This window comes from Dama dama, chromosome 5 (assembly GCF_033118175.1).
Source record: "Dama dama isolate Ldn47 chromosome 5, ASM3311817v1, whole genome shotgun sequence".
NCBI lineage: Eukaryota > Metazoa > Chordata > Mammalia > Artiodactyla > Cervidae > Dama > Dama dama.
The window spans coordinates 86,269,355-86,292,907 of record NC_083685.1 but is presented as its reverse complement, the minus strand read 5'-3'; the positions used below and the strand labels follow the sequence as shown (position 1 = coordinate 86,292,907).

General features: G+C 48.8%; 1 protein-coding gene across 1 annotated transcript in view; it reads right to left on the bottom strand.

Annotated features, from left to right (window-relative positions):
- Nucleotides 1–9,688, bottom strand: part of ASIC2 (acid sensing ion channel subunit 2) — a 1,201,082-nt gene extending 1,191,394 nt beyond the window's left edge. Inside the window, exon 1 of the mRNA XM_061140983.1 lies at nucleotides 9,134–9,688. Within this exon, the coding sequence (XP_060996966.1) occupies nucleotides 9,134–9,688 (555 nt within the window). The remainder of the gene's footprint in view (nucleotides 1–9,133) is intronic.
- Nucleotides 9,689–23,553: the final 13,865 nt, after the last annotated feature.

Sequence of the window (23,553 nt, the reverse complement as noted above, 5' to 3'; positions counted from 1 at the left end):
AAGGGCTTTCCTTGGACAAAAAGTTCCAAAGAGGAATAAACAGCTGAGCCTAGAATAATGAATCCCAATCAAAGAGATGCTCATCTGAGTTATGAAAAGTCTCCCTTGGAAATTGTTACAGAACCCAGAAGAGGACACATCTGGAGAGACTGAGGCTTATAAGACTTTGGAAATCGGTATTTCCCTCGCTTCAAGCCAGACACACGGTTCACATGCTTAAGTGATTCTCCATTTTGTCAAATAGATGGAGAAGCAAAGACGAATCAATACATAGATTGGGTTCCCTAGCAGAGCCTGAGACAGGGTTCCTCATCCAGGGAATTTATTGAGGGGATGATGAACTCAGGAAAAGCCTAGAAGGCAGGGAGGGACGCAGGATATGGAAGGAAGAAGACATAAGCAAAGTCGGGTTTGGGGGAGACGCGGAGCTCAGTCTGACCCCATGGAAAGCTCAGGAGTGTGAAAAACGGCACCCTAATTTCTGCGGTCTTGAGATGTCTGGCATTTTGTGCACCTGGGTCAGTCAGATGCTGGCCCCTGGCTGCCCCCAGGCGGTGGGGAGGTGTATAACTTCTCAGATATCTCCTAGAGAGGCACCTCCAGCCGTCTAAGGACCAAGGGTGTCCTTCTGATCTCAGGGCAGATAGGAGCCATTGTCAGGAGCTGCAGCCCCGGCAGCAGGAGGGAGGGTCTGGATGGAAGACCTTACAGCATCTTTCACAAACGCCCTTGCGAACTTGAACACAGACCCCTGCTCACAACTCTAGGACCAGTGTGATGGAGACTTTTAGCCAAACTGATCAACTGCAACCCCACCCAGGGCTCACACACAGTTTTGATTGTAGGGTTCGGTGCCTCCCTGTTCCCACTACACCCACACAGGGTACCAAGGTATTTTTCCTTCCATTGTACACCTCTGTCTACATAACACAAACAAATAAATCGATAAGCATATCTGGTTACTAAATAACATCCATTCCTTGCCTCCAAACATAAAATTGTAGTTTCAACGAACAAATGTGAAATCAGAAAATAACCTATGATTGTATTCTACTATATTAGAATTCTACAAATTGGCACATCCTTGGGAATCACCTAGTTTAGCCCGCTCGACTTACAAGTAAAGAAACTGAGGCCCAGAGAAGCTAATTACCTTGCCCAAGGTTGGGTCACTCCATCAACAGAAGTCAATAAACACAGGCAAATACGTTCTTCTGTGCTTCATGCTTTATTTCTCCTGAATACAAATTTCTGTGGCCAGTGAGGTAATCGATAGGGAATGGACCTGAGTCATGAGAAAATAAGTGCTGGGAGACGGAGACATGCGTTCGCAACCAAAGGATGACCCTCTGCAGAATGTTCTTCTCAAATAAAGCCCATTCTGATAAATAGGCTCCTAACACAGGCTTCCAGTAACCACTACGCCCCATCTCTATGGACTGGCTTGAAGTCCATTGCAGGGGAGAATTATGATACATGGAATTTCAAATTTGCAGAGGTGATGAAGGCCATTAGTTTCAGGTTACAATAGATCATGGGTCAAATAGCCCTGCTGGTCAAGTTTGATATGGCAACCTTGCTCCATCAAACACAAACACTCCAACAAAAAGAGAGACAGCACACAGCCTACTTTCAGATATCTCCAGACCCAGGTGACTTATTTTTGTTCTGCTGGAGAAAATGGGATTACTTGGTTCTTTGAAATATGAACTGCTCTATGGGAACAATGCCTCTGACAACAAGCTTGGTGCTAAAACCTACCGTTCAAAAAAAATAATAATAAAAATAAAAAAGCTACCAATTCAGTTGTTGGGGGACTTTTTACATGGCATCCCATTTCAGCTCTTACTCTAGAAATTGGTAGCAAACTAGGATTCAGAAACTTCACGGGAAATTGTCTAGACTTCATCTCATCATTAAGGGAGAGACTTGCTATAGAAAGAAAAAGGGAGCTGCTGGAGTGAGGGGGAAGACTCCACTTCCAATTCAGTGAGCTCTTGGGCAGCCCTCTTCATCAGCAATCCTGGAGGTCTAAGAGCTCCCAGGGACAAACGTGGAAACATAGAGCAACCAGGTACCAGCTCAGTGGCCTGATGCAGCCTTAGCCTTTCTTGGCGAGTCAATGGTTTGGGTTATTGTAACATTCACTCCTAGTTAGTATCCAAGCCCTTCATCACATCAGATAGAAGTCAACACACCCCTGAAAGCTTTACTGCCAGAAAGATATGACCTAACACCCTGCAAACTAGACGATCCCAACCAGAGGTTGGCACCATGGAAAACCACCCACTCAGCTGGGCAGAGGTTGCCTCTGCAAGGGCATAGTAAATATGCACAAGACTTCCAAGCAACTTCAGGAATAAGAGCTATCATTTACTTTGCAGTCAATGCAATGTATATGTGTGCATGTTAAGTCTCTTCAGTCGTGTGTGACCATATGGACTGTAGCCCACCAGGCTCCTCTGTCCATGGATTCTCCAGGCAAGAATACCGGAGTGGGTGGTCATACTCTCCTCCAGGGGATCTCCCTGATCCAGGGATCAAACCCATGTCTCTTATGTCTCCTGAATTGGCAGGCGGCTTCTTTATCACTAGCACCATCTGGGAAGCCCAATGCAATGCGTACTATTTTGATACAGAGCCTAGAAACTTCCCAGGTTAGGGTAAGTCAGGGTCTATATACTGTGCTGAGGCAGGCAGAGATGACCAGGCAAGGAGAACCTCGTGGTCTTCACAGTTCATGGTCCTCATGGTCATGAGGAGTTGGGTCTCATCCAGGAATGAGATTAAGCCTCAGTCAGAAGATCTAACTGGAGTTCAATAAACACATCTCTGGTTCAGTCCAGCAAACATACAACACACAGGACCAAGATGGCTTCAGGTAAATGCACAGCTGGGCTGTCAATAAAGGGCCATCATAAAAGAGTAACTTGGACTAACCCTGGCGGCTCAGTGGTGAAGAATCTGCCTGCCAGTGCAGGAGACACAGATTCGAACTCCGACCCAGGAAGATTCCACATGTCCCAGAACAACTAAGCCCGTGTTCCCCGACTACTGAAGCCCACACGCCTAGAGCCACTCACAAATAGAGAGTAGCTCCTGCTTGCCACAACGAGAGAAAAGCCCACGCAGCAACAAGAACCCAGTACAGCCAAAAATAATAAACAAATAAAATTATTTCAAAAAAAGAGCAACTCCTGTTCAACTGTGAACCTAAAACCCAAGGAAGCTGAGTTAAGAGAGGCTGGTACCTCTTTCTCTCACAAATTATCCCTGGATGCTCCTGGCAGATAAGACAAACTATATCCCACCAAAGGGGTTTTGCTCAGACCCATGGAGACCCATCTGTGGATTTTATTTTTACACTAAATAGACCTTTGAAGGAATTTCTAACCCTCTGGATACTACCCAGGGGACCCAGGGAGAAGAAGGCAAGCAGACACGGGCTGAGTGTATACTGCATGCCAGACCAGGCATTAGATATACAGACGTGTGAACCCAGGCATGACCAAATGGAGTTACTCCCCAAACACCAAAATAATACATGCAATTATATCTAAGATGCTATTATGGGCAAGGTTTTCTTCTTTATTCTTTCCCACACTTCCCAAGTCTTCTCCAGTGAGCATGGATTGTTTCTATAATCAGAAAGTGTATTATTAAAATGATAACAATAATGAGACAAGTCATCTCAATGCAGGTGGAATCCCAGGTACCTACATGGAAAAGGGAAGCCAAAAATGGCCATTTTTTCAGTTGATATCAGAGTCACCTTATATTTGAAAAGCTGCAAACCCACTTCACACACTCTGATGACACATTGGAAGAGCTTTCCATGTGATAAGCAGTTCTAAGTCCTGAAAATATAAAATTAGGGGAAAAAAAATCATGTCTTACAGGAAGAAGAGACTGAAATGGACAATGTACAAAAATTATCAGTGGTTAAAGAATTCAAGTATTAAATTAAATCTCCTCCAAGGTCCCTTTCAGCCTAAACACTTCATGATTCTAATGCAAGGAAAAGTATGCATAATGACTGTTCTATCAGAGGAGTACGCCAAAGGCTGTCTAGAAGACAGGGGAGGAAGAGATTAATTTAGATTATGATATGGGGAGAGGGGTTGGCAGTGGTTTCCTAGAGAAGGCCACAGAGATGTTAAAGCTGGGTTTTAAAGGATAAGTAGGATTTAAATAAATAGACATAGAGAGAGGTGAGAAATGTAAAGTAAGACAGGCCCATGAGCAAAGGATGTGGGATCAATTCAGGAAGCAGTAAGGAACTTTAAAAAAAAAAAAAACAAAAAACCAGCTTTCCTGGGTATTTACTGTGGGCAGGCCCTGTGTTCAGCATGACAGATACAAATAAAGTGTTTGATGAGACAAGATTCCTGCTCTCAATAAGCCCCCCAATGCAGAGGGGTAAGAAATGGGCCATAAGCTCTCTGATGGCAAAGATCTGGTCTAGCACCATCCCTGCACTGTTTGACTAACAAAGGAATGGATGTGCTAGACACCCATAGGACACACTATGATAAATGATGCCTGCCTGGTACCCAGGCCACTCGACTCCTACCAGGGATGGGGGCGCAGCACAAGCTTCCTGGGCTGAGGTTAGTGGCATGAGCTAAACATGGAAGCCAAGATGGTGGGTAAGGAGAGGGTGTTCAGGTAGCAAAACTGATACAGAAATACTGTGAAAAGGGAACGCTTGACACATTATGAGAGTGAAGAATCCCACAAACACAGCAGTTGCCTGCTCTAAAGCTGTGAGTGAGTCACAGTATGGAAGAGTGGGCAGGGCCCTGGCCTGGAGTCATGAGAGCCAGAATCCAACCAAGGCTCAGGCAACACTCCCATGGGATGCTAAAGAAAGCAAGGGGCCTGCTCCTGTACGAAGCCTCTGCTCTGCACCAGCTCTTGGCATCCTTGGCCTCCCTAGATCGATACGACGACTCTGAGTGGCAGGTATTATTGTTTTTAATTAGAGATGGAGAGAGTATAGTTAAGAAATTTGCCTTACACAAATTACAGATTATACAGCAAAGTGGGGGTATGGTTGGAATTCCAACTCGGATCTCTCCCCAAAGCCCCCATTCTTCACACACCTGCTCCTCCTGTGATAAGGAGTAATAAGATTAGCTATGGACCCACCGGCCTGGGGCAAGAATTCCAAATATATGAGCTTGCCAAACCCTCCCCAACCCATCTCTCTAAGGCCATGTGATGTGGATGACTAAGAGTCATAGAATTGCCTCTAACAAGATCCCATTGTGGAGGGACCTTTCTTTTAGAAAGAAAGAAATGCCTTTCCTAAGAAATGTCAGGTTTAAAGTACACGCACACACGCGCGCGCACACACACACACACACACACACAGACAGACACTATGGGAATCAGGTTAAAAATGCAAACTGGGGGGTCGATTGCATTCCTGAACTTGGAGGCAGATGAACCCCAATGTGATAAACAGAGAAATGACATGAAACCGTCACGTGCTAGTCACAAGCAGTGGGACTGCCACCTGTCCGCAACAGTTAGCGATTGAATCCAGCTGCGACCTTCACTCTAAGAAACCCCATCCCTGCGATGCTAGGCTTTCACCCAGGGCTCCATACTGAGAAAGTAGCAACCTCCTCGCTACCGTGACAGCATTACTCATCAACTGACTCTTCTGGTGGGCTGCAAACAGGGCAAGTAGCCTGGGCAATAAAAACCTTCCTACCTATCTTGATAACAACCCTCCCTTACATCTGCATCGTTGTCACAACACACAAAAGGACTTTCCTATATACCATCTCACGTTATTCGTTCTCCCCTGTGAGTTACAAAGTCACGGGTTATAATCAGATGTTCCAGGAGCAAGTCAGTGCCGAGAAGGGTACAAAACACAACCTAGGGAATAAGCTTAAGAAATGATGGAGCTGGGATTCAAGCTTAAGTCTTCCTACTTCTAATCTTAACTTCAACTCATCCAGTCATGACCAGACACCCCCATGGCGAGCCCTCTCGCCCTTTCCTTCCACACTAGGTCAGCTGGGCAGGCTCTGCCAAGTAGATACTATTAAATTAAAACCCTCCTCTTCTTTCCCAGGAAGGAAATGTATGTACCCATCTGAAGTCAGATGGTCCTAGGTGAGGGCTAAGCGTGTACCTGCCCGAGCATGGAGCACACCTATTCACATGGCAGTCAGAGTCCCACACATGGCTTCTGGGACTTTTAACCTCCACTGACAGTCTTTCGCTCTGCTAGAATCAAGGCTCATTCGCTAATTAAAGGGTATTATGCACTTCATTGCTCACCAGCTAAGAACTTGGAATAAGGAAGCGTCTGCAAAAGCATTAGCCCTGGAGATAGCACTAGGTCCGCTTTACAGAAAAAGAAAACTGGGAAAAATGATCCACCTGGGACACTCCCTCCCCCATACTTTACTGGTCTACTAAACCAGCCACAGATCACAGAGGAGGGAGCCACCCAGCATAGCACAAACCCAGGGAGAGTCCAGCAAATGAACCAAAAGCAAAGCGGTGCGGGGCACAGAGAATGAATGAGAGAGAAAGATGGTGAGCTGACTTATCCCACAGCCACCTGTGAGGTCTCACACTCCTCTGGTGCACCCCAGGCCAAGGACAAGTACACCTGGACCCCAGGCCAAGAGGCCAGGGAGACCAGGGTGAGTGGGAAGGATTAGCCTTCACTGCAAGGTCCTGGAACAAACTTGACATCACGGCCCACCCTTGGAGCCTGGCTGCTCATTGCAATCAATGGGCAAAACAGATGAGCGTCCCACCTAGAGCCTGCTCCAGGATTCCTGGAGTGGGTGCCCTTTCGGACACTCTCCTGCCCTTTTGGACATAATCCAGCCCTAAGACCCATCCCCTTTTCAATGCAGGGGGAAGACTGAGGGTCAGTCCAAGGAGGGACACTCAACCTAGATCAGTCTTGAATCTGGTGAGGATGACAGATAATGACATGACACTTACTAAGTAATCATTTGTATCCACAGGCAGCTTCCCTATTGAAGTGATAACCTGCCAATGTCAAAGGCTCGGTCAGGATCTAAAACCTGATCTTTGGCCTCTTGGGACCCCAGGGACCCGAACAACAGGCTGAGTACGAAACAGCAGCCGGGGATCAGAGAACCTTTAATTCTAAATGGAACTCGGTCATGAGTTGAGAGGAAGTCGCTAGGTGGACATGTGGTCATGCAGATGCTTGAGAGAACTTGGTCCAGAGGCTGCTACCCACCACGGTGGCTCTGGGGCCACCTCTCTCTCTCTGCTCTCTGCATGTTCCGTGTGTGTTCAGGCAGACAGAGGAACAGCTGAGTGTGTTTCCGAGCTGTGTGGTGCAGTGGAGAAGCTGAGCATTGCCACGGCACTAGAAAAGCACGGGATGGATACAATGATGGTTTCAGCCTCCAAGAATGAGGTTTCCCCCCATCTCTCCCCAAGTCACCTAAGACATCATGTGTGTGTGACATGTTTTCGGATCCTGTTTGTTCCAATTTAGAAAGGCTTCCAGGACAGCTGGTCCCTTCCCCCAGCTCAGACCCGCTTCCTCTTCAGCCTCCATATACCACAGCCCGATTCTGCTGGGCTCTTTTGCACACTGTTTCAAACAAATCACACAGAACAACTCCCCAAAGAAAGAGAGCTCTACAGTCAGTGAGAAGCAGTACCGTCTCCTTCCCCAACCCCCGCAACACTCAGGCACTCTTGGCTTTTCTAGAGAAGACCAGAGATAGCCCACAGCAAGCACAGAGGCTGTGGGCAGAGATCGGTTGTAGCATTAAAAGAAACTCAGAGAGGCTGGTAAGGCAGTGGATCTGAGAGCGGGAGGGGAATGGATGTATCACAGAGCAAGGTAGGGCATGTCTTAATTAAGCAGAGGACCTCAGACGAGAGCTGATGACAGAGTCAGGTCTCTCTGCCATTTGCCACGCAGAACTTACGACTGCAATTTGGCTCAAGGTTCTGAGACTCAAAAGCTCTAAGGCAGCTTTGGGAGAAGCAGCCACACTGGGCTTCCAGAGGGTCCCAAGGCCCCTGATGTCCCAGGCCCTCCTGGGAGCCAGAAGCTGTCGGCAGCAGCAATCAGACCTGTGATGCCAAGTTCTGCCTAGCAGCCCACTAATTAGGCAGACACAGCTCTCCTCCCATCCTTTCTCTGCCCCTCCAGGAAGCCCCTGCCTGAAAGGGAGCCACCTCCCCCTCTGCTTGTGCTCTTTACTCAGCTCCACACTCCTCCTCCAGGCTTTGGAATCTCACAGCTGCTCGCCCCCTCCCCACACCACTCCTCTCGTAGCCACGTTGTTAAGCGATCATCATCATCGTACAGATAGCAAACTGAGTTTCCAGCTGAAACTCCCAGACCAGCCAGCCTGCAAATGCTTTGCCCTCGCAGGCATCCTGCCTCACGGACCATCCTGCCTCCATCTAAACCCTCCTCTCTGGGCCAAGCAGCCTGGACATCGCTTTGCTTTTGACCTTCCAGCAGACCAGACAGAGACCCCGGGGTCCCTGGCCTCTCCTCTCCTGACACGGAGCTCAGAATCCACACAGGAAAAGGCATCAAAGAGACTTCCACACCTTTGCAGCATCACCTGCTCCAGCAAGCTCCCAAAGCCACTGGAACCAGCCAGGCTGCCTGGGGCCCCACACCCCCTTCTCTGGCAGCTTTAAGCTCCAGCCCAGCCCACAGGATGCAGGGCCTGATGCTACTTCCGAGCAGAGAGAGAGAGGGGAAAAAAAAAAAAAAAAATGCCACCTCGTCAATGACAAGCTGTTCCAATCACACAGCTCAGACACCAAGTGCCCTGGACCACGGACAGCTCGGGCCTCCTCCCTCCAGGCGGGTGGAAGGCAGCTCAGCACATCTGGGGGAGCCATCTCCCAAGGCCAGGCCCCCCGCTCGCTCTGCACATCCGGCCAGACAACAGTGCCCCATCCCAGCGAGCAGACGCCTCCTGCCAGTTCCAACAACTCTGGCCAACTCCCCTCTTGGCCTTCAACCTGAGGCACGGCTCTCTCTCCTGCTCCAAAGCACAGAGACCTCAAACCGAGCCAGAGGCCACCAGCGTGGCACTTCTCCAAAGGACCAAGCCCAGAAAAGAGCTGGATGCCAAGTACTCACGGTGGTGAAGTCCTGGTGGCCACACTCCTGCCCCTTGAACTTGCAGTAGAGCATCATATCCTTCAGGTCATGGCCCACGCGGTGCAGGAACTCCAGCATGCTGAAATGCTTGGGTTTGTAGTGCTTGAAGTTGGCCTTCTGCTGCAGGGCCTCCAGCACCGTGGGGTCGGCCAGGTGCGGGTCGGGGATCTGCAGGTTGACGTCCAGCAGCGCCAGCAGCTCCCCAGCATGGTATAGGTCATTGGTGGTGAGCCTGGAGAAGCGGAAGCCGTTGAGGTTGCAGAGGGTCACGGCCGGGAAGACCAGGCTTTGGGCCACCACCTCGTCCACCTTGGTGACGTGCTGGTAAGAGAAGTAGTAAGACACTCTCTCCGAGCTCTCCACCAGCAGCAGGCCCAGGGAGCCCACGAAGGCCATGGCCCAGAGCACACGCCGGACGGTCAGCGGCCCGTAGACGAAGATGTGGCGGATGCCGTGGAGGGTGGAGGTGTTGGCGAAGATCTGGATGCTAGAGGGCTGCAGGCTCCCCTCGCTGGGGCTCTCCTTGAGGTCCATGGGGACCCTGTGCAGTTCCGCAACTGGCTTCAGGTTGATCAGATTTCAGGGAAAGAGTTCCCAGTCCTCCGGGCTCTGCTTAAAGCTTGACGTTCAAGGGAGGGAAGGAAAAGCCAGCATCAGACAGGGCAGCACCACCGGAGTTTATCCTGAGAGCCCAGCCGCACGCTGCCAGGGGTGAGTGTTTATATTAAAAAAAAAAAAAAAAAAAACCCATTCAAACTCTAGCTTCTGATTTTTTCCAGGCGATAAGGAGGGCTGGTTTTATTTAGGGAGACACCAAGGTGATGTGGAAGAGATGTGGGTGGGAAGGGAGAGCTTAGCCAATGGAAATAAAGTCCTCCCCCCTACACACGCCACTAGAGACAAGATTAAAAGCGAGAGCGAGGGAGAAAATGCTTAAAACAAGTCGCTCAGCAGCTCGGAGCCTGTTAACCAGTGCATAATGCCCCGTGTTCAGCATCCTGGGTATGTCAGGGCAGCCACGCTGATGCACTGCGGGCGGGCGCAGCGGCCGAGCTTCAGGGGCCCCCGCTGCCGCTGCCGCCGCCGCCGCGGCCGCCCGGGTCCTCTCCTCTCCCGGTGCTGTTTTGGACTCCGGATCGCGTTTCTCGCCGCCGGCCTCCGTCCCTCCTCTCCTCTCTCGTCCTCCGGGCCCCCCTTTTATTGGGCAGAATTCCAAACGCCGGGCGGTCCGTGGCTCGCGCCTCCTCGGAGAGTAGGCAGCGCGCGCGGCCGCGGAGAGGCGAGGACCAGGAGGCTGGGAAGGAGGCTGGGGGCTCCGGAAGGAGACTCGTCTTTCTCCCACCCCCGCCCCGCCACCCCCATCCCACCCCACCCCCCAGGAAAAGCGAGGACCCAGAGGGCACCGAGAGAGCCGGCCTCCCTCACCCCCTCCACCAGCAGGCTGTTGGGATGGGGAGAGGGCCGGTGAGGGTGGGGGAGAGGGCTGCTGGGGGCCCGGGGGACCCGGGGAAACTTTCTTTTTGGTCTGTTTTGGAGGGAGCTAGTGGGGGCCTCTCCCCCCAGGGGGAGAACCAGCCCCCCTCCCCGGGAGGGAGGACGTGACAGCCGCCCCCTATAGGTGGCTGGAAGGTACCTTGATCAACTCCCAGGAGCCCAGTATGGGGGTGGAGGCAGCAAGCCTTTGCACCAAGATCTGTTCCCAGGCCAGACCCAGCCTTGGGTCTCCAGACACAGAGATGCTGGAAGCTGGGAAAGGAAGGGAGCCCTGGAAAACCCCTGATGCCTGTGGGAGGGGGGACATTCCAGGGTACCAGGTGCCCCAGGCGCCCCTGGGAGACCACAGGCCGAGCAACAAGTAGCCTCCACCTCCGCAGAGATGTCAGGAGATTTTTGCATCTGAACAAGAAAGACAGCTGGGGTTCCAGGTAGGACTGGCTGCCTTCCCTTGGGCTGTGTGTGTGTGTGTGTGTGAGTTCTACCCCAGGATTTGCCAGATGGAAACACAGCTGGAGCTATAGATGGGAGAGAAAGATTGGGCTTCCAGCCACCTACCTCCTTTTTTCCTGAAAATCCACTGGAAGTCAGCCCCTGCTAGCAGGTGGGTGTGGCTTGCCCAGTGCCAGGGATCAAAGGGCTGGAACCTATACAATCAGTGAGGCTAAATCCCCTTCAGGAGGAAAGGAACAGAAACTTCCAGTGGCCAACCCAATGCACACTGCCAAGCTGGGGCAGAGCCACATGGAGATGCTGTGTGGAGCCAACCTGATGTCCCCAGGGCATGCCCAGCTTAAATAACACTCCTTGAGAAGAAGGCAGTTTAGGGAACGTCACTCTTGGTTTATATCTACTTCGAAATATTTCTCTATCCCATCTGCCCTCTCGCTTAACCAGATCCAAACTGAGAACAGAGTCTGGATGTGCACTGAGGCAACACATGGCATTAAATTGATGGTTTATCGATCCTGGGAGCTTAAACGACAGAAGCATCCCAAGTAAGGACAAATGACAGAGGCCAGTTAACTTCATGCATGTGTCAGCCCAGAGGTTCCCAATCCCTGCCTCAAGCCTCCAAGACCTAGAGCCTGTGTTCTGCAAAAAATAGTCGTCACTGCAATGAGAAGCCTGTGTACCAAAACTAGAGAGTATCCCTGACTAGCCACAACTAAAGAAAGCCTTCACTCAGCAAAGAAGACCCAGCACAGCTGAAAATAACTGAATTAATTTTTTTTTTTTTTTTTTTTTAAGAATCTGTTGTGTGTCAGGACTGGGCAAGGATGTCGTATCATTTCACCTAATGCTTTCAACCACCTTGACAGGTGTGTGTTATTACCCGGTAGATACACACGAATAAATAGAGACTCACGAGGGTAAAGTCACACAGCTCCTGAGTGCCCAAGCAGGATTTGAACTCAGGCATTTGCCTCCAAAACACGGGCTCAAAGGCATAGTCAAAACATGCCTTCCCAAATTTAGAAAGAGGACAAGCATTTTTGCTCTACTTTGGTAGCTCAGTTGGTAAAGAATCCACCTGCAATGCAGGAGACCCTGGATCGATTCCTGAGTTGGGAAGATCCCCTGGAGAAGGGATAGGCTACCCACTCCCATATTCTTGGGCTTCCCTGGTAGTTCAGCTGGTAAAGAATTTGCCTGCAATGCGGGAAACCTGGGTTTGATCCCTGGGTTGGGAAGATCCCCTGGAGAAAGGAAAGGCTTCCCACGACAGTATTCAGGCTACCCACTCCAGTATTCTGGCCTGGAGAATTCCATGGACTGTATAGTCTATGAGGTTGTAAAGAGTCGGACATGAATGAGCGACTTTCACTTCCCCCATTTTACACACACATACACACAAACTCACCTTGTACTCCACACTGACCAGCTCCTCCTCCGCAGACATGAAGCAGCCCTCCTCTTCCTCTCCACCGAGCCAGGTCCCTTTTGGCCATGTTTGTCTTAGCGCCAGGCCCTCCTCCTCCAGGACTACCTCCCTGGTGCACCTCTGTAGTCTTTGGCTCATTGACCTGCTCAACAAGTCTGTGGATCTCTGACTCCATACCAGACACTGTTGGTTTGGGGTAAACAGAAAGGAATGGAATATACTTCCCACCCTTGATAATTCAGGGTTCTACAAGGCTGGAGGCAGCGTTCATTCGCAAGCTGATCCTGTACATACGGAAGGCAAGGAGAGACCAAAGAAAGAGGCAGCCGCTGCAGATGGGTCGGTGACAGGTTTAAAAATCAAGAGAACTTATACACAAGTCTTAGGTGCTGCCCGAGGAGTAGGTCTCTGCGCCCAGTTTTAGAAGCCGAAAATAGAAGCCTTAGAGGCCTGCCTGGTGGCTCAGTGGTAAAGAATCTGTCTGCCAATGCAGAGACACAGGTTTGACCCCTGGGTCAGGAAGATCCCCTAGAGAAGGAAGTGGCAACCCACTCCACTATCCTTGCCTGGAAAATTCCACGGACAGAGGAGCCTGGCAGGCTGCAGTCCACGGGGTCGCAAAGAGTCAGACACGACTGAGCAACTAAACAACAACATCAGTTAAGAGGCCTTAACTGGGCTCAGGAGCGTAGACCGTCCAGATGGTCTCAACCCCACCTTACTCTCTCAAGGCTGTGTCCTGAGGCACCTTCTAGCCCAGGAAATGCACACGCACAATCCAAAGACAGGGAAGAAGTGAGGAGACTCTGATTGCCCCCGACCTGTCCTCTTGATGACCTTTCCTAGGATTCCACCCCTCGTGACCTGCTCTAACTATTTCACACGTGCAGCCCCCTCCTTGGAAACGTTCCCTGAAAGGTCAGCCTGGGTTTCACTCACATGGAGCTCATTAGATGGTTATCTGGCTACATTGGAGGCAGATGCCTCACCCACAATACAGGTGCATGCAAGAGAAAACATAAGACAATCATTCCCTAATCAGTTTTTTTCCACCCAGAGCCCCCGTGATCTGAACCACTGATTTATAAGCCCCCCTACAGTTTAGCCACCTGATGCAAAGAGCCAACTCATTGGAAAAGACTCTGATGCTGGAAAAGACTGAGGGCAAGAGGAAAAGGGGATGACAGAGGATGAGATGGTTGGATGGCATCACTGATTCAATGGACATGAGTTTGAGCAAACTCAGGGAGATAGTGAAGGACAGGGAAGCCTGGTGTGCTGCTGTCCATGAGGTCACAAAGAGTCGGACACAACTGAGCAACTGAATAACAACAATAATAGGCTGAGGTAGGATCATTCAGGGCATCCATTTGTGTCCTTGTGTTACTAAATAAAACAACACATTAGCAGACAGAAGGCTCACCAGGTATGAACACACAACATTCTTCTTGGCTAATGGCCCATGTGTCTCCTGCGAGGCAGCAACGTTGTCCAAGGCCATCCTATGTTGGAGGAGAGCTTTTCTGATTGAGGCGGTCAGGGTTCAGGAAGGACAGGCTTGGTTGGCTTTCATTCAAGTCTTCCCGGGGGAGTTTAGTAAGGGCCTGTGTGTGTGCTTCAGTGTCCTCCAGGCCAACGGAGGGGACAAAGACGGCGGTCAAATGATGGCACCGTGGGAATCAGAACGTGTCCCCCTGGCTTCAAGGAGAGGCAGGCGGCAGCTTCAGGAACTTGACCTGGTTGGGTATGCCGTTCTTCTTGGCTGGGGGAGGCAGCACTGTTGGGTGTGAAGAGATGAACTGGGGGTGAGACAGACCAGACCAGGACCGCACCTTCTCCCCTCAAAGGTGCATGTTCAACCTCAGGTCTAGCCTGTTTCCACAGGCCCAGGTTGCAGCAGGATGATGGGATTCCAGTGGCGACTCCTCCTCAACCAGGGGTGCAGAGCAACTCACCCATCCCGGTGGGACGTCCCATGGTAAATTCCAGTGGATGAAGCCTCTCCCAGGCCTGACAGGGCTTGGTGTTCTCAGCGGTGCAGCAGGCTGATCCACAGTGAGAGTCCAGGCAGTGGTGGTTTCCCACCATTTCCACACGTTTGCCCACATCAGATGCCCGGCATAAGGGGCCATGGGCCCTACCTGACCGAGGTGGTTTTACCTGCTAGTAGTTTAATCTTCTGCTTTTGTATCCCAGTTTTCCTCTCTACTGCCCCTGCTGCTTACAGGATATAGGGAAGAAGTAACCTCCAGTCACTGTCTTTTTTTCTGCCCTATCTTGTACATCATGACCTTTGCAATGTGACCCCCATCACTATCTATTCGATGACGGTATCCATCCATGGTGCTCAGCCTTTCTAAGCCCCCCAGGGGTGGCAGCCTGGTTTGCACAGTCCCAGGGGATAGCTTGGGTTAAGCCAGACTCAGTGTCCACACCAACCAGGGCATATTGAGAACCCTTGCTCAGCAGGAGGAGGCAAATAATAATCAACTTGCCAATCTCTCACCAGTGGGTACGCCAGTGGACAGCCCCACCACCCTCCTCTGGTAGTTGCCTTGAGCATTGTTTAGAACACACACACACACACAAAACACAGGACATGCTGTTACTACATTAACCAAGTCACTGTCTATCAAGGGCCACCTGGTGTCCTTGACAACACACTCTCCTGCCCAAGCACCACGTGTCCACACCTCCCATGGGATGCACAGGGTCACCAGCTGTATCCTCTGAAGGGTCACTTGGCACGGCTCATACCCAGGCTAGAGCGTCAGCTTCCTAATTGCCAGGGCATGTGAGCTGAGATGTGGAGACAGTGAGCATTGCCTCCGTCTCTAACAGGTGAACCCAAATATCTTTCCACATATCCTGACTCCACAAGGGCTTATCCGTGATCATCCAGTCTCAGCTTCCCATTGTCCAAGCCTTAGAACAGATCCCTTAAAAAAAAAATTTTTTTTTTGACTAGTGCTGCCCAGCCTGCTAAATTCTTAGTTCCCCAAGCAGGGATCTAACCCACAACCTCTGCAATGGAATCCCAGAGTCTTAGCCACGGGACTGGCATGGAAGTCCCAGAACAGCCCTTTAGAACAGGCCAACTGTCGGTGCAAACGGTTATCAGCCAGGCCTCACGAGTGGTCACCAGCCAAATCACTTGGAGCTCTGCTCTCTGGCGACTGTGGTTCGTTCCTGTGTAAAGGTGTCTATGTACAAAGCATCAGAGGGACTGTCTCCCACTCCCTCCCTACAGACCACAGGAACAGTGGCAGGGGCATTTGGAGAATGTACCTTCTCTACAGGGCCTGGGACAGTCACCTTTCTAGAGGCAGTGGGCTGGTGGATGGAGCGCCCCCTGCGACAAATACGTATGTGACACTTAGTCAAAGTGGGGGTTTGAACTAAGACAGAGGTGTGTGGATGAAACATATTCTCAACCTACCCCTTGATAGAAAGGGAAGTTCTTACCAGGATGTGCTGTTCCTTTGTGAGACTCTACCCCAAGGAACTCTGTTTATCCTACTAGGACCTGGTACTCTGTGGGGTATATCAGCTTTCTGCCCCCTCCCACTTGACGTTTTTTTAGTTGCTGAGTCATGTCGGACTTTTTGCAATCCCACCAGGCTCCTCTCTCCATGCAATTTCCCAGACAAGAATACTGGCGTGGGCTCCCATTTCCTTCTCCAGGGGATCTTCCCACCCCAGGAATCGAACTCATATCTCATTGGCAGGCAGATTCTTTACCACTGAGCCACCTGGGAAGCCCTCCCCCAGAGCTGGGAGCAAAATTCTAAAGGTTCTCTTTCCTCCACTATCTTTGCCACTACACCCAACCATACCCCTCGGAGGCCCAGACACACCAGATGGTGGCCCTACTTGGGAGAGACCCAGAACTTACACCTGCTTCACTGGTTATTTCATCTTCTCAAAGACAGCTCACTGCTCTGATCCCCAGCCCCGCACTTTACCAGGTGGTATAAGAGACAGATGGGGAATAAAAATTCTCCCAAACCCCCAAATCCCTACAAGGGCTGAATGGTGCCTCTTTCATGCTCTTAGAGGTTGGATAGGCTTGTCCATGGTCAACCACAGCTTCTGGGACAACACAAGTTTTATCTGAACAAACTGGTCCCCAAAACCTCATGGCAGTGCCTGGGCCTTGAATGTTTTTTTTTTTCCTGGACTCACTGCCCAGCCTCTCCTTATAAGTGTTCAAGCCAAGTCTGCAGAGGGCCTTAGTGCAGAGGCAAGTCTCCACGTGTTAACGTTGTATCAGCAACATGATGGGCCCGTCTGACTGGCGTGGGGAAAGAGGGACAGGTCCTGGGGTATCATCCATGACGCATAGTGAGCTGTGCAGTGGCCTTGGGGAAGGTCCTTGAAAGGTCCATGGTTGCCTCTTCCTCGGGAGGGCAAATTGATCTTAGTTATCAGAAACCTGTACTGACCAGAGTCTTTCATGAATCTTCTTTCAAATGAAAACCTTTGGGAATTCTCTGGTGGCCCAGTGGTTAGGAATCCACGCTTCCACTGCAGAGACACGGGTCTGATCCCTGGTCAGGAAATTAAGTTCCCACATGTCACACAGCTTGGCCAAATACAAATAAAATGAAATGAAACATATTTATGTTAACACTTTTGCAAAAGCATCTGAGTGAAACAGTAATTGTAAATGACGCAGACTTAAAAAATGGCCACTGTTAAAAGTTTGACGAGAGTTTTTTATAAGGCAATTGACAAGTAAGTTTATTTCTGTGACATACATTTTAAAATTATGACTAATAACATTATGCCAGAACATATCAGACTTTTAGGAATTCCATACAAATATACCATAAAGAATGTTAAGCATTACTTATTTGACACTGCTTCTCATTGAAATTGGACATATTTTTTAAAGCATAATTAGTTTAATTTTATAAGGAGAAAGAGCACTTCTTTTGAGATATTCCAGGGGCCATCTGGAAAGTCTCAAAGTTAGTTCAAGGTTAATAATAGTTAACTCAAAGTTTTTTTTTTTTTTTAAGGAAATTTGCCAAAAATATCAAAAGATTTTAAAATGTTGTATTAAATAGAATCATAGGTCCCTGTGAAACAATACTTAGTTATCCATTTAACCAAAGTGACAATTAAAGACTTCAAAGGTAATTGCAGAAAGTTACACAATTGTAAAAAGCAAAACAACAAAAACACTTTGCTATTTTAATAGAGAAAATTCAGCTTAAGTAATCAAAGATATAATGAAGACAACATGAGGCACAGAAAAATATTTTGATAAAACACAGAACCTTTGATTTCTAGGCAGCTTATTTAAAACGGAAAGAGAAACCTTTCAAAATTCTATTAATCTTATCCTCACATTAGTCCAGGAAACCTTTGTTCTTCCAGTAGATGAAAGAGAGTTAAGTTTTAGTTTTACAGAAGCATACTGTTGATATTAAAGTTTATTTTTGCTTAAGCCAATTAAGCAGAGCTCTTTTACAAATTAATTTTGGCAATACACTCCAAAAGTACAAAGCATTACATATATATGTAATGTTTATCCATAGACATATGTAAACATACAGGCAGACACAGAGTCCCTAAAGTTTTCATTCCAAAACTTTAACCATGGCTCAACAATGTAAAATTTACCAGTTTATAAGTGACAGTTGAATCCAAATGGTGTCTCTAGCAGACAGAACAAGAAAAGGCTACCCTCTCAGATGGCTAAAGTATTTTCCTAATATTTGTGGAGAAGACTTTTCAAATTTGTATTTGCCCTTGACAAATAATCTTACTGACACTGTGGACTAGATTTTTGGGCAAGGGGCTTTTCTATAGCAGTCTGTATTCTTAAAAGCCTCTTCCACTTTCTTTTCTTTTTTTTTTTTTAGTCTAAGGCAATTGGGCACAGCGTTTACATTTCAAATACATGATGAGATTTACAACTTCAAGGGACAGAGAAAGAAGGCAGGCTTTCTCCTAGGAGTTTTGGGGCCCATTTTTCTATTGTCAGAAGTCTAGGGTAATTGCTATTTAAATGTTTCCTTTGTATTAGGGGTCTGAGGACTCAGGTTCATTGTCAATCATGGTAACATCCTCCCCTTTTATCTTTCTACTTTCCCAGGGATTCTGCCTCTTAGTTAATCAGGCTTTGTCACAAGAACTCAGACCTTAATCTGCAGCAGCCCGAGCCCTCCTAGCTTTGCTAAATGGCACACTCCATCTCCAACTTACGATTCTACCCTCACGCCCTGTCTGCAGCCCAGAGTGAGCCGTAGACGCCTGAATGTCCTTCTCTGACTTCAGCTCCTGCCCCAACTCTCTAACGTGAGCTTCAGCCACTACTTGAGTGAGCACAGAGGCCAACGGATCTGTTCACAGTAGGGACCAGTCACCCATTCCTCTTCTTTGTCACACAGGCACTACGTGCAGTTCATCAGGCAAGCACATTAGAAGAGCTGGCACTTCCTGGCTGTCCAGATCTCCCCCACGGATACCTCTTTTCCAAGACCCATTTGCCTGGTCTCCTGGCTGGCTTGCTGATTGTTCGTTCTCAAACAACCCCCATCCATGGAGGCCAAGGAGAGACCAGGGAGAGAGGCAGCCACTCCCAACTGGCAGGTTTAACAAGCAAGGGAACTTGTGTACGAGGCTTGTCTTGGTGGGCTGCAAGGTCAGTAGATCTCCCCTCCTGCCTGCCAAATCTTAAGAGTTTATACAGAACCCTTAACTGGGTTGAGTCACGCCAACTTACTCTCTCAAGGCGGTACCCTTGAAACAGCACCTGGCGTTAAATGGTGGGCGAAATGTACTTTCCAAGGACAGGACATGGGTTAGGAGCGTCTGATTGCCTGGGTCCAGCCATTGGGTCAACCAGCAGTCACGTCTTCTCAGTGACATCCTCCAATGTCAGGCAGAGAGACACAAGTCCCAGTGGAGTACCCCTGGTCCTTTCTCTACAGCAGAGAGTGAGAAAAATGAATTCCTGGTCTAGCAAGGCCTAGCCGGAAACCAACTTCCTCCATCCCCACCATGTTCCTCCCACTCCCACCCTAACCTGTGCTGCCCTTCACTCCCCTTTCCCCCAGCTCAGATCTGCCTCTCACCCTGAAGCCTCTTCTTTTCCCAGAATCATACCTTCCCTCAATTCACAGCCCAGACACGCTTTCTCATGTGTGCAGAAAAAGATCTCTGAGCTGTTCTAATTACCTTCTCTCCCATTTAAACTTGTTCACTTGTTGGAGTCCCCACTGGTGTGTTTTGACCACTACAAATATAACAAGGTAACTCAGTGTGACAGAGTCATTCAGGATAGCCCTGAATTTGAATCTCCAACCTACTATGCCCCTTATTGCTCTATAACTTTGGGGAAGTTACTAAAACTTTCTGAACTTCAATTTCCCCACCTCCCAAATGGTAAGGATTATAATGGCTCCCTCGTAGTATCTCTTGTGCAAATGAAATGAAATACAGCTTATTAAGTCTACGACATGATTTACACACTTAGCAATGGTTTCTTGATGATTATTCAGGGAAGGTTCTTCCCATATTGGTGTTCCCTTCCAGGTGCTTGGGGAAACATTAAGAGCTCTTAAAAATGCCATTTCCCCCAGAACACTATGTCTGTGTGTGCATGCTTAGTTAAAAAGTTGTGTCTGAGTCTTTGTGAACCCATGACAGTAGCCCACCAGGCTTCTCTGTCCATAAAATTTTCCAGACAAGAATATTAGAGTGGGTGGCCATTTCCTACTCCAAGGGATCTTCCCGACCCAGGGATCAAACCCGAGTCTCCTGCATCTCCTGCTTTGGCAGGCAGATTCTTTACTACTGCACCACCTGGGAAGCCCTTTAGAACACCACATACCTGAGGGTATCACCATCCCTACTAGTAGATCAAAGTGAGAGAGATTCGGCCTGGTCAGCATCAAACATATGCCTCGCTCTGTTCTGCTTCCTTTTCATGCCCTCAGGATCCTCTCAAGGTCTTCTGAAGTGGCTCTTAACCAAAGTTTTCCCAGATGGCTTAGGCCTTTGTGGGTAGGATGGGAGGGCCTGGCGAGAATGGCCCTGATGGTCGATTTCATCACAGAGCACCTGGGTCTGTACTTGACACTGTGTGGATATTGTCAACCACAGTGAGAGAGCGGTACTCCCAAGCCCATTTTACAGATGAGAAGGCCTAGTAACCAGAGGAGAGCTACCTTGCCCAAGGTCTCACAGCTATCAAGGGGCAGAGCTGATAGTCAAACTCAGGAATGTCTGAATCTGAAAGATACATTTTCCAACCCCAATAAAAATGCTTCCACAGGATCTCAATAGTGCAGAGCCTCATGGCGCCAGCTTTGAATATGAAATATCTAAGTTACAGAATATCCTTCAAGAAGCAATGCCACACAGTTTCCTGGCATATATAGCAATTCAACTTGATGGCTAATTGAATGTTGCTACATGGCTCTTGTTAAAGACCTTCTTTAATAGATAAGACTCATTTGCAATTAGCAGTCTGGTTTATATACAAACATCAGATAGTCCAGGATCCTTAAAAAGGTTTCTATGGTGTTCAGTTGGTTAAGGATTTCCCTCCTCAATCAGATTTACACTGCACTGTGGTATGTATAGGGGTTTATGAGGAATGGGTTTAGATTGAGTCCATTTCGCCCAGATTTTCAGACTCTGCCTTAATTTTGTATAATGGTCTTTCTGTTACATGCAAAATATTAAGTGCAGGACTAAACACTGAAAACACTTCCAGACAAATTCATTTGCAAATAAAATAATCTAATTCCCCAATAGACAATGGGCCCAGATTTTTGCTGTGGTAAATTTATTCACTTATGAGTGAATAAATGAATACATGGATGAATTCACTTTCTTTACACTGAAGCTGCTTCCCTGAGATGCAAGGAGGGGGGACCCTCTTCTAATCCTGGGAAACGTGAGGCCTCTCCAGAGCCTACAGCCCAAGGACTGTGAGGTTACAAAGTGCAGGGCCCTGCCTCCAGCGTCCTGCAAATAGTGACAGGCAAGGTTAGCAAGCTGAGATCTATAATCAGCTTGAATGCTAATTTACTGCTTAACATATGCTGGATACAACTTGCTGCCACCACCATTCCCTAATTTAAAAAAAAAGATGTATTTCTTTCTCTATTATACAGATGGCATTATTAATTATTATTTCAAACTTGGAGGGGCCTCAGTACACAACTTTTTTTTTTCCTGGCAGTTCATTCCTCTAAAGAAAGCTTAAAGATCAATTATTATAAACCAAAGTGTTTTTCTGCTATTGGTTTATAAATAAACACCTCACACAACAACTATTCCCATTTAGTTACTTCAGTGTACACTTAGCAAATAATTTGTCATGAAGGGTATTCCAGGCAGGGGTATTAAGCGAAGCTGGGCCTAAGTGTAGCTTATTGAGATTTTATTTATAGTTGCTCTATTTGTTTCCCCTTCCAGGTGAAAACTGCAAAGGCCGGGGCACACAGAGTGGACTTCAGGGGCTCAGCAGCCAGTTGGTCTGAGCTCTGGAATGGATCCAGCCTGCTGTGTGGCCGTTGGAAAACCACATAACACCTCTGCGCTATTTGCATTTGTGTTAAATCATTGTGGAGGCCTCCTCCCTATGGCACTAGTGGTAAAGAACCTGCCTGCCAATGCAGGAGACACAAGAGATGTGGGTTCGATCCCTGAGCTGGGAAGATCCCCTGGAGGAGGGCATGGCAACCCACTCCAGTATTCTTGCCTGGAGAATCCCATGGACAGAGTAGCCTGGCAGACTACAGTTCATAGGGTTGCAAAGAATCAAACACAACCCACAACCAAAGTGACTTAGCACACACGCCTCGTGTGTCAGCTTCCTCTGCTGCTGCAATTTGACACAAGCTCTGACCAGGTCACAAATGCCTAGTTAATGGGATAAAAATGAGTTTGAATCTAGGATTCTGGTCATTAACCCCATGTCACCATCTGCTGGAGCAGGGGGTTGACAGGGCCTGGTGAATGAGAATCACCCAACACGTTAAAATGCAGATTCCAGCTGCCTTTCCCTTCCTACAGCCTTACACCCCTTTGCAGCTGCATCTCTAGGGTCGGGGCCTTGGAGGCTCTCTGCCCTTACAGGGTTATGAAGTGCAGATCAGGGACCCCACCCAGACCCAGCCAGGTCCTGGGAGCTCTTCCTCTCTATCAGGCATGCCAAACTGGTGTCTGGAGTTTTGCTTTTGCATTTCCTTCAGCCTAGAGAGGTTTCCCCCAGGCTGGCTTCTTCTCGTAAATCACCTGATGGGGAAGGCCAAGGCTGGCCTCCTGTCTCCACCCTCCACCCCACTTATGATGCCATCACATGCTGCCTTCTCTTCTCTGGGCTCATCATTGTCAGGAAATTCATCTCATCTCCTTGGGAATTATCTGTTGCATAGACCCACCCCCACCTCCAGAACAGAGACCCTGTCTGGCTTGTTGGAAGCTGTACCCCAGCGTGAAGGACCTGGGAGGGGCTTGTCAGTATGAGAACTCGTGAGTAAAGGAACACTGGGTGAATTCCCTTATCTCTGATGCTGAGGCTGCTTCTCTGCGATGCAAGAATGGGGACCCTCTTCTGACCTATGAAGAAGTGAAACTGGGACCTGCTCTGAACCTTGTTCCTGAGGAAGGTGAAGGGCAGCTCCTGCCCCTCAAGCCTGGTCACTGTGACCCCAGCACCCAGGGAAGACCTCAGTGGAGCCAGAGACCCTGCGTTCAGCAGGAAGCTATCCACCAAGAGAATCTCAGCTGGGGTTATTTGACCAGAAGATCCTAACTTCAAGGGCTGTTCAACAAGTTCTCCTTAACTTCATGGTCTACAAAAGCATTACTAAGTCACTTCAACCATGTTTGACTCTTTGCAACCCTATGGGCGGTAGCCCGCCAGGCTCCTCTGTCCATAGAGATTCTCCAAGAAAGAATACTGGAGTGGGTTGCCATGCCCTCCTCCAAGGGATTTTCCAGATGCAAGGATTGAACCTGTGTCCCTTATGTCTCTGGCATTGGCGGGGGG